This window comes from Pinus tabuliformis, chromosome 1_1 (assembly GCF_031772625.1).
Source record: "Pinus tabuliformis cultivar Carrire ecotype Pingquan chromosome 1_1, CPIR1, whole genome shotgun sequence".
NCBI lineage: Eukaryota > Viridiplantae > Streptophyta > Pinopsida > Pinales > Pinaceae > Pinus > Pinus tabuliformis.
Window position 1 is genome coordinate 402,050,735 of NC_142297.1, and position 12,802 is coordinate 402,063,536.

The window sequence follows — 12,802 nt, forward strand, 5'->3', positions numbered from 1 at the left end:
ATAAAAAAGACCCAGGGCCACCATGTTAACTGTCCAACTTTTAGGATTGATATGGTGTAGATAGGAGGCTTTTCTTACCATAGTTAGGCTTCGTAGACTATGGATTTGAAATTCCAAAGAATTCACATAAGTTTGTCATTTTCAAGAAAGGGAAAGTGTTACATAGCTACAACTTTCTTGGAATTAACCCATACACCATCATAAAGTTTGTGTTGAAACTCAAGAGCCTCAAAAGTACATTTTGTGTGTTTCATGAATAACTTGGTTTCCCTCTACATTCACAAGGATCTATCAACATGCTTTGTGTGTGATTCCTATGCTTTAGTTATTGTCACTAAAATATCCTAAAAGAGTTTCGAAAGCTTATTCTAATAAATCTAAAAATTAGATAGAAACTAATTAGTATAACCTAATACCATTATGTTATTAGTATCTATTAGATATAATTAATATACCTATATTAACTATATATTATTGTAATATAATATGATCCAATTATTAATATTAGTATATAAATTTATATACTATATAAAGTATTATAATATCTATAACATATATCCTATCATTAATATATCTCCCTATTATATCTTTATATAATAATATAGTATATAAGGTATACCATGTTATAACTTATATAGTAGTAATAGGTATCTCTAATGGTATAAGTATATTAACCCTAGAAATAATTATCTTTTTGCAGTAATTAGATACTTACCTGTAATAATAACTTTAATCTAATAAAAAATAAATCCAATAATATAAATATAACCAATACAAAGGAAAATGAAAAAGAAAAATGATCTTGAAAAAGGATCCAATAAATACCTAGTTTGTTTGTTGAACTACGCCTTTAAGAAAACAAAATCAGCTAAGTTTGTATACACAAGTGGTGTTCACAGACGTAATTAATAAAATCTTAAAATTATAAAATTTTATATGTTGAACCAAACTCGAGTCAAAGTCAAAGTAACGCTGGCATTCACACACGAAAGAAAACCAATAAAATCTTAAATTTTTTTGTTGAACCAAACTCGAGTCAGAGTCAAAGTCAAAGTAACGCTGGCATTCACAGAGGAAAGAGAACCGTGAATATATATAGCGCGAAATACCAACGGACTTTTTGGACTTTTAACCTTAAACATGACTGTGGTCAAGCGGAATCCCGTTATACCCGCTCCACACGCCAAAAATATCAAAACAGTTCGTATCGGACTTGAATTGAATTTCATAATGAACTCATGGGTTATTTTTTTCGTTGGTGGACAATGTGCCTAAAATTCGAATCTTGTTATCATCCTTATATATAGAATATGCACATCAATTATTCAAATCTATATATACAGAATTGCAGGAACAACGTTGGCATCCCCTGCAAATTTTCCTTTGTTCAGTGAGCACGAGAATTCTATTTCCAACGAAGGGATTCTTCGTGATGGGGCAAATTATTAGGCTCTTCTACATCGTCCTAATTTTCCTCATACTCATTGCTTTTCGTGCCGATGCACTCCAGGTTCCACACACTGTGTGCTTCCTCGACTTCAACTATACGCACGGTAGTACGTTAGACAGCAATCTGAATACAGTCTTTAATAGTCTTGTTCAACACACCTCCCAAACTGGTTTTAACACTTGTGTGGATGGCCAAATATACGGCCTCCTACAATGTTCCAGGGACACAACAGCCGAACAGTGCCGCAACTGCTCCCATAGAGCAGTCACTACAATTCGGCACAAGTGTGCGAATACCGGCGGTGGTTTAATTTTGTTGGATGACTGCTTCTTACGTTATGAAAAATATGATTTCTTCGGACAAATGTCTACTGGTGGATGGTATAAGTATAATCATAGTAATATGTCCACCCCCGATGTTTTTAACGCGGCTGTTGAGAGCCTATTAACAAATTTGTCAGGTGAAGCAGCGTCTGGATCTAAGTTATATGCTTCGGGAACAAGTACAGACTCCCTGTCTCGAAGGATTTACGGTGCGGTGCAGTGCACGAGAGATATATCGAGTATCCAATGCAAAACATGTCTTTTAAGCGCAACCAATTTTATTTTATCAAGAATTCCTGGAAGCGCAGGAGCTACGGTTTTGAGCAAAAGCTGCAATGCCCATTATGAAATGTATCCTTTCTTTAACTCGATTTTTCCTCCATCTCCATCCACGGCAAAAGGGCCAGCTATTGCACCAACAAAGCAGCACACACAGTCGCCAGCTGTTACACCGGGGGCTTATCCGCCAGGGAAGCAGATGAACGGGTCAAATAGAAAGAATTCAAGCAAAATAATCATAATTTTAGGTGCGCTGGGCGGCTTGCTTCTCGTATAGGTGTGTTCTACTTTCCTCTAATTAATGGTGCGTATCGCGTTGTGGTTGGGATGATTGTGTGAGGTTAATGAGATGATCGCGAGCAGTGATCAAATTTGAAGTGCAGGTTTTAATTTCATTTAAAAGGGCACATATTCAGGTCGCACTTCTATAATGAAAAGCATAAAAAAAAAAAAAAGAGCAATTCAATTGACAACAATAAATTATTTTCAAATTTCTTTTTATTTTTTCACAGAAGAATAGTGGAACAACAACCCCATGGATGTTGCGTATAAGGCAGGTCTGATATGAGCTGCAACTAATATATGGGATGCATTTACCATTAATGGATAAACAGGAGACCTATTTTCCTGCCCCAGTTCAGATAAGGATTAATTTTGTTGGGAATTTTTGTGACGAGAAAGTTCAAGCCAATATACAAGTAGCTCAATCAAATTTAAGTTTATTGCGTGAATGAAAAAATTCAGTAAAATTCTAAACAGGTTTAGGATTCAACAAAAGAGTGTACAAAGGTGTATATGTTTTTGGTATCTCCTTTTTTAATATGAAACATACCAAGAATTGGGAATCCGCAAACAAATCAAATCCAGTATGTTAGGAACCCTGTTGAATGCACTCCTCTCCAAGCATAAATCGTGCTTAAACCTTGCTTGACAAGCGTTTGCTGAATGATGAATCTATGCTCCTCTCCAGCGTAAATCCTCGTCAAACCTTGCTTTGGGCAGCCTTCAGGCACAACCCAGTGAAATTACAGACCTAATACATGGCCCATATTGACATCTAGTCGCTCTCAATTGAAACTACCAGATGTAATGGTATCAAAGGGTAATTGTGACATAATAATTAATAAGAACTTCCATCATATGCACAATTAGAAAAAAACAACTCAAAAAGAAACTGTTGTTTTTGAAATGGGAGCAACTCAGAAAGTGCCAAATGTAATGGTATCAAAGGGTAATTGTGACATAATAATTAATAAGAACTTGCAACATATGCACAATTAGAAAAAACAACTCAAAAGGAAACTGTTGTTTTAGAAATGGGAGTTTCTGAAATGGGATTTAAGTTTTAACATGAAAAGAAATTTACAAATTCAACATTCCTAAAATTCTAATTTCAGAAAAAATGAAATTTAAAAAAAAGTTGACAATTTGACAACACTTCTTAAAAAATTTTAAGATATTATTCCAATTTTTTTTTAAATGACAAAAATCAATTTTAAAATTTTTTTTGACTCGTAAAATTTTCTCCCTACTTCTCTGACGTGCCAGAGACCCTTTGAAGGGCTCTGACGTGTTCAATTTTGATCCCTGATTCGCGAGATGACTCTTTTTGGAGGTCTGGTTGCTGTGTGGGTTTCATGGGGTGATCATGGACGGTTGTGTTGTGGTCACATTAGTGGTCTGCTTACTCACCTTCGCATTAGTGGTCTTCTTACTCACCTTCTCCGTGTCGTTCAAATTGATAACTAATTTTTTCGTCGCACAAATGACGAGTACAAGGTTTGACCAATTATGCCACTAATCTCCACGAGATCAATTATGTGTCCACTGTAAATATAGTAACTGAGCGTGTTTTAGATGTTAATGATTTTAAGGAGTGTTCTATGGAATATTGCTTTACTTTTCAAATACAAATGCATAAAAGTAGCTCAATTATGAATTTGGTTTATCCTAGGTTTTCAATGTAGGATTAGTGTAGAATTGGGTAAAGTAGCATGAATGAATTATTAATAATCATTTAATAACAAATTTTCAAATTGCAAGTTGATCTTATTAGTTCTTTTTTATGTAACTATCATTGTTGATCTATTTTAATCACAACTATAAGAAGTGTTTAGAGATATAATTTCTTCTTGTGTAATTTTTTAAAAATGTATAAAAAAAAAATATTTGCATCTCAAAGATAAAATTGACAAAAAAGAATATAGCCCAAATATAAAATAATAACATTACTTGAAATGCTTAAAAATGCTTTAGCCATGCAAATTTATTTCTTTTCATTGTACATATTAGTTGCATTGAAATATTTTACTTATGAAGTACATTTTTTTATATAAATAAGTTCCATGATGAGTTTCTCCATGATTAATAAATTATGTTAGAAATTATCATTGATGTTTTGAAATATATTTTTATTTTTGAAATTTGAAACACGTTATATTCTAAATTGATTATAAGTAAAATAGATGAAGTAAAAATATAAAATTAGGTTTTTGTTTTTATTTATTTAATTGTCAATTTTTGAAATATATCATACATTAAAAAATTGTAAATTTATAGTTTTAAAATTTCATCAATAATGTTTCATATAATACTTTTTTTTTTTAAATTTAATATATTCACATGAAATTATAGTAAATGAATTTATGAATTTACACATGTTTATTTCATTTCATTTTATTTTGTATGAATTTATTTTTGAAAAAATCATTATATATTGTTCATTTGTTTTTAATATTTTGCATTGTATTTTGATTTATTTTCATTTAAAAAGTCTATAAATAATAATTTATAGGATTTATTGATCTAAGGCTTCATATTCCTAGGGTATAATATTAATCCTAGGGTTTACGATATTAATCTTTAGGTTTAATATAAATCCATTGGGTTTATAATCATGTTCAACCATGGTCTAACATCACATTGTGATACAAATTTTCTTCATATGAAAATCAATTAATGTCATATTCTGACAAGCATTGTCTCACTATGAAAATAAACCATGGTCAACCATGTACCAACATTGCATTGTGACAAATGTTGTCTCAACCATGGTCAAACAAGGTCAATCATGGTCAACCATAGTCAATAACCATGGTCACATTGTTACAAAGAGTCCCTTGGTCCAACGTCACATTGTGATAAGATTATCTTAATATGGAGATCAACCATGGTCAATGATAGTAAGAAATTTTCCAACGTGGCATTGTCACAAACGTTGTCTCGATATGAAAATCAATCGTGGTCCACCATATTCCAACATTGCATTGTGACAAATATTTATTTAAGGGTTTATAATATTTAACTAAGGGTTTATATACCTTGGGTTTATAATACTTATCCCTTAGGTTTAATATTATTCCCTTCGGTTTATAATCCTTTGGGTTTAAAATATTTATCTTAGGCTTTATATACCTTCGGTTTATAATATTAATCCCTTGGGTTTAATATTATTCCCTTGAGTTTATATCATCAATTTGTTGGGTTTTTAGTATTAATCCCTTGGGTTTATAATATCGATCCCTTTAGGGTTTATATACCTTGAATTTATATATTAATCCCTTGGGTTTATATACATTTGAGTTTTAGAATTAATCCCTTGGATATATTTGGTTCATATTCCTAGGGTATAATATTAATGATAATGTTTATAATATTAATCCTAGGGTTTAATATAAATCGCTTGGGTTTACAATCATGGTTATCCATGGTCAACCATGGTCCAGTGTCAAAACATGCTAAATATTGTCTCAATATGAAAATGAACCATGGTCAACCATGGTCCAACATCATATTGTGATAAACATCATCTCAATATGAAAATCAATGATGGAAAATCATGATCAAGCATTTTTATTTTAGGTTTTATATTATCTATCCCCTGGGTTTAATATTGTTTCTCTGACATTTACAACTATATCAAGATTTAAATCAATAGATGGCTTGCACATTTCACCGCCTTTTTCTTTTCAACAATATGCAAAAATGAAAAACAATGTGAGAATGGATTGGTTGGAAAGCGTGAACGGTCGTTATCATTATCTTGTTGATTTCAATTTGTGTAGCTTGTTTCATTGGTCTCAGTGTGTTTTTAGAAGAGGCTAGCGTTTAATAAGTGTATGTTGGTATAGTGTTTAAAGTTAAATTTCCTATCAACCACTTTTAAATTGCTATTTGATTTTTAAAGATTTATTTTATAATTATTTATTAAATAAGTATTAATATAATTTATTAAACGATTATTAATATAATTTTTGTTATTATCCCTATTTATTTATTTATTATTATTATTATTATTATTATTATTATTATTAATTACTACTATTTAATATAATAGTAATAATATAATATTGATTTTTATTAATATGGTTTTTTATATTCATATTAGTATTATTGATAATAATATTAATTCTTAATATTATTGATAATTGATATGTGTATTGGAGTTTATCAACCACATTTATTAATGTGGTTGTGCTAGCTATATATTAAATAAATAAGTTATGCATGAAATAAATAAATAAAATTTTAAATAAATAATAGTTATTTTTTTCTCACTTTTCATCTTCCTAAACTTCTTAATTATATATTCAATAAATATGTTACACACAAAATAACTTCTTAATTATATATTCAATAAATATGTTACACACAGAATAATTTCATTTAGATAAAGCTAAGTTATAGATATGAAACTTTCCCTTCTACAGAGAGTCTTGTAAACTTGAATACCTTTTTCAAACTTTTCAAACTAACCAAATCTTCATAAGTTTGAACAAAGTCTTCATATTTATTTCCTGAAACAACCTTACTCCTTTTTTATAACAAGATTACCATTATAGTAACATCTATATCCTCAAAAAAAAATTGAAAGAGAATTAGAACAATCACATATTGTTGACTAAGTGATAATAACTAGGGTTCACTTAAAATGTTGTAAGATATGCTCAACTATATTGTTCCTTTTATTATGAAAATAATTTGAATGCATAGTTTTACCTTATTTTGACATTTTCATGACCATGGCTACTATTTTTGTTTTTTTTTTTTTGCTTTTTTTTTCTAGCTAAGCCCAACCTAAATAAGAGTCATCCCTATCACTGAATAGAAAAATGATTTTATCGCCTTATTTTAAGGTTTTCGAAATCATGGCTATTACTTTTTTCCTTTTTTCTAGCTAAGTGAAGCCTAAGTGTAGGTCAACTTTAATGTTGAATAGAAAAATGATTTTCCCACTTACAAGATGCTATCACCACAAGTATGTGAGCATTGATCGAGACTAGATGTCCCATAGGACAATTTTTATTCCCCACATGTAGTTCCCACCCTTGACTCCGCTCCATCAAATTTGAACTAGTAACCTAATGATTACTAAACCCCACACACATAACTCATCTATATCCCAATGGTAGGTATCACTATTACTTTATTAAGTTTGTTATAAAAGATATCATAAGGAGACTTTCCACTCAATAAATTTCTCATTTTTTTGAAATTTGGACATAGTTTTTGAAAGAAAGACTTGAAAGAGAATATCTTATGTATAAAATTCTACTCTTTTCAGAGAAGATCGTTTTAAACTAGAAATGTATTTTTAATGATCTGAAATAACTAAAAGTAAAATAAATATTTTTTAAGACTTAGTCTAACTTATAGCTTAAATATATTTTTCACTAAAATTTGGCAAAATAATTTCAACAAATAATATAATTTTTTGTTTTCTTAAAATTATTAATTTAATAACCTTATTTTATATTATTAAATTGATATTTATAATAATGATATAAAATATAATACTATTATATAAGATTATCACTTAATCCCATAACATAATACTATCCCTAATATAGCTATAATAATTAGTATAGTATATATTACTCTAATATATTACTAATCATACTATCCTAATAGCAATATAATTATATATTATAGTAATACTACTATAGTATCATATAAATAATAATATAGGGATAACCTACTATCATATATTATAATAATATACTAATATGAATATTAAGCTATACTAATATATTTATATAGGGTATCCTATTATACATTATCTCTATATATATTATAATACTATATATTAATATTAATATATACCTAATAATATATATAAGTATATTTCTATAATGTTAAAAATGCTAAACCTATACATCGAAGCAATATACAATTTTACTTTACTTTCAATTGTAAACCTCATTCCACATCCATGAAATAAAATGGTATCGATGGAATGGAAATTTACAACTTTAAAATTGTAATAGAAACTTGAATTTTTAGAATACAAAATCATACCTTTAGAGTTCAAATTCACATTTTTGGAATGAAAAATGAATATTTTAGGTTGGAATTATTCAATATTCAATAATTTTTTTAAATGAAATATACTTTTTTTTTTTTAATTATAATTCATATATATAGAATACCATTATGTAAATTAGAAGGATTTGACCTTTCTAAGATAAAAATTCACAATTCCACATGTTATCTTATTGTTTCAAATTTAATAAAATTTTATTTTATAAACAATATTTCTAATTCATCTAATGGTCCACTAGGTTAAGGATGTTCGAGGAAAATTAATAGAATAAAATTGATCAATCTAAAATAAATAGTGGAAATCAAAATTTATAATTTATTAGTTTGTTTTGTTTTTTTCATCTTTCAAATTTAATGAAATTTGGTTTTATAAATAGTTTTTTTTTTTTTTTTCCTTGACCTAATGCTCCATTAATAGAAAGATTTACCCTCTAAAAAAAGATATATATATATATATATATATAAGATTAGGATATAGGGTATATTAGTATTATTAGGGTTATATATGATATCTCTATATAGCTATATTTTTAGGATATCCCCTATATATATATATATATATATATATATATATAATATATATATCCTCTAATATACTTAGATGCCAGAGAGCCTAATATAGGACATTATTAATGTTAGGATGTCAGAATCTTATTTATATATATTTCTTTTCAACTTTGGGTTAGAATTCATTTTGTGGATTTTATACTTCATTGCCGCTCGTCGAAACCTCTAATTCATTTTCAACTTAGCTCTACTTATCAGAAATTCTATTGCAATTTTGAGAAAGCCTAACAGCAATATAATATTTTTGGCAATCTCTTCTATCTCATCTTTTATTCTTTTAGTTTTGGATTTTAGTGTATATTAGTTTGTCTTTAACTAAATATTTTTTCAACTTATCCATAATTTAACATTGGGAATTTAATTTTTGAATTCACTCTTTTTTCATTCATATTGAATAGGGAATATGAATAATAGCGGAACTAATATGTGGTTATCCATTATATTATAACATAATACTATATAGTAATAGTATCATAATTAATCCTAGGATATAGTATACAAATATATATATATAAATATATATATATATATATATATATATATATATATATATATATATATATATATCTTTTTTATAGTTATATCTTTATATATCTTTTTTATAGTATAAGTTATATCTTTTTATAGTATTATTAGTATATAATACCTATAAGGGGTACTATATATCCCTATATATTAATACCTTAGTATCCTGATACTACCCCTAATATATATCTATATAGATATATTATATAGGGTAACTATAGGGGATATATATCCTATATACTATATTTATAGGTATACCCTCTTACCTATAGTATATCCTACTGTAGGTATATTAATATATAATATCTATATAGGAAATATTACTATAGTATTATATACTAATATAATATATAGTATATTAATATCCCATTATATATCCCCTATACTAATAAGTATAGATAATATACTTAATTACTATCTATAAGGTATAATATAATATATAATAGTAGTATTATCCTAGTATTAATTATATACTAGGTAATACCTATTCTATACTAATATATTAGGATAGAATATAATGTGAATAGGTGGGATATAGTGCCTTGACATTTAATCAATTTTTCCAGATGCTCGCATTTTTCTATCCTAGTCACATGTAATTAGATTACCTTGTTTTAAGCTTGAGAGGTAACGCACCATTTGTACATGGTAGCAACAAAAAAATTGATGTATGCCATGAGCATCGTCTGTTTCCGAACAACCTAAGATATGATAGTGCTAATAGGAAGGAAGAAAAAAGCTATTAGTGGAACCTAAATGAACACAACATTCAAGAAGTTCCTTATGTGTGAGAAACAAGTGTCCTAAGGTAGACCATTTGGAATTCAGGATATAAAATACATGTTGTCTTAGCATTCATTGAATTAAACTTGATTATTAGGGGACCCTTTATTATTATTTATATTAATAAAATTAATTATTATTATATTAATTAATAGTTAATATAGTTATGCTAAGATGTATATTATAACATAATATATTATTAAGATAATATATAGGGGATATAGTATTAATAATATTCTAGGGATACTAAATATATTATAGGGGATACCCTTATATATATATATATATATATATATATATATATATATATATATATATATATATATAGATATATATATAGATATATAGTATATTATTATATGGGTATATAGATCATTAATATATATGGGATCCCTATGATATCCCTATATATTATAGTAGGGGTATATAGGGATTACAAAAGATATGTATATGGTACCTATGGTATATATTAATATATTAGTATTAATATATATTGTATTATACTATGCTCATATATATATATTAGATATTATATATTATTATGATTAGTATATAGTATATATATTATCCTATTATAGGGATAATAGGATCCTAGGTATTATTATATATATTATAATTAGTATATATTATAATAGCCTATATGGATATATAATATATTAATATATCCCTAATACTATCTAATATTATTATAGGATAATATTATAAATATAATTAGAGATCTAATAATATATCACGAGTACTCAGCTTTTCTAGGAAAGTCTATTTTTCATGTGTTTTGCTGCTTTTCTAGCCAAGTCCATTGTTCATGTCTTTTGTTGCTTTTCTAGTTCTTTTTGTATTTCGGCTTGTGTGAGTGATGTATGTTTGGTTTCAATGAATGCTTGCTATATTTTTGATGTATGTTAGCTTGTAGAAGCATTGTTTTAGTATTCCTTTGCATTTCACTACTGTCACATGCATGACACTATTTTTGAACTTATGGTCATTGTTGTGGCGACTCTCTTCACACACATGCTCACTTTCCCACTTTTTGAATATTGCACTAACTTTTTGCATGCATGATCATTCAATCTTGCTTATAGTCAGTCTCATCATGTATTCAAACCTTCTCATTTTTTCAGTTGCCTGTCAGTGGGTCTGGGCTGCCTTGGCCCAGACCTTGCTTTGCCGAACCAACAATCCATATCATTGATAAAGAAGGCTTTTCCTTCCTCCCAGAGAATGTGAAAACTGGGCAGCACTGACCTTAGGCTTGCTTTGTGCAATTCTGGGAGGCAGTGCCCAGCTGGCCCCAGAAACTGTGCATTGCACAATTTTATTCCTTAGTAAGCTAGGCTAGACTGTACATTACACAGTTCCAACAGTCAGTCAACCTCTTGACAACCCAGACTGTGCCTTGTGCAGTATTGGCAGTCATGCTCCTAGATTCCCGATGGAAATTAAACAATCTTAGAGGTAAAGATTAATGCAATCATTTAATTACTAGGCATTATATATTAATTCATCTAGTGAAGAACATGCATCCACTAGGAAATTCTTGTATGGATTGTTTACTTTGAGATTTGGCTTCACATGAACTGTTATATGTGATAATCATCTCACCAATTTATTGAGAGCACATGCATATTCTAGAAATGAGTTTTGTATCCTGAACTTTGAAAATGAATGAAGCCTCCTAAAATTTGTTTGTATTTATTCATTCGATGTGAGATTCATAGATTCACATGCCATGGATATGTCCACTGTGATAACTATCATGTAGAGAACGATTAGATATGGGTTTGCAACATTTTAATGTTTAATTGATATTTTTTTATATTAGTTTTCATATAATTCTAATATTATATTAATATTAATACTAGTATATTAAGTAATTTACTAATAATATCCTAATACAATTATTAGGGACCTATGTCCATAATTGTTTGCAGGCCTTGAGACACTCCGTGCAATGGTAGTGAGTATTTCGCCAAAATAAGACTTCTTGTCTACTTCTTGTAGGCATGTTCAAGCTAATGCTCGAGTTCAGGGAGGATTACCCTAACACACCTTGAAGGATAAGGTTTGTGTCGAACATGTCTGACGCGAATGATAATCTCTTACCTTCCAGTAAATACAAATTGGTTATTCATTATGTTATTTAATGGTGGGAACAATGAAATCTGCCCCTATTCTTCTCAAACTCTAAACAGGCATATCAGATCCTAGGTTTAAAGAGGTCTTTGGTAACCATCAACGAAGTGATCTTTGGTTCATCTTGTGTAGTTTATAATCATGGTGATATTTGATACGATGTCGCTACCAGTGGAGCTGAGCCTACCATGTCGTAGTTGTTCTCACTTCAATTCAAGTACCTTTTTGGTTGTGAGGTGTTCTTCATGAAGTATAATGTGGCATTATAAAAGAAGGGAAATCTAAGCTACAAATGCTTTTAGCTACAATATTATTGATTCTCAACGCTAATTTTTTTATCATGTGGGTGCAGTCATTATTGTCTAACCTAAATCCAAATTAATTGATACCACGAGATTATAATATTATGATAATAAATACA

General features: G+C 28.6%; 1 protein-coding gene across 1 annotated transcript; it reads left to right on the forward strand.

The window, feature by feature from the left end:
* The first annotated feature begins 1,432 nt into the window (after positions 1 to 1,432).
* LOC149213370 (cysteine-rich repeat secretory protein 38-like) lies at positions 1,433 to 2,329 on the forward strand. Its single transcript, XM_089389006.1, has one exon. It carries the CDS (start codon positions 1,433 to 1,435, stop codon positions 2,327 to 2,329), a length of 897 nt encoding a protein of 298 aa, XP_089245132.1.
* Positions 2,330 to 12,802: the final 10,473 nt, after the last annotated feature.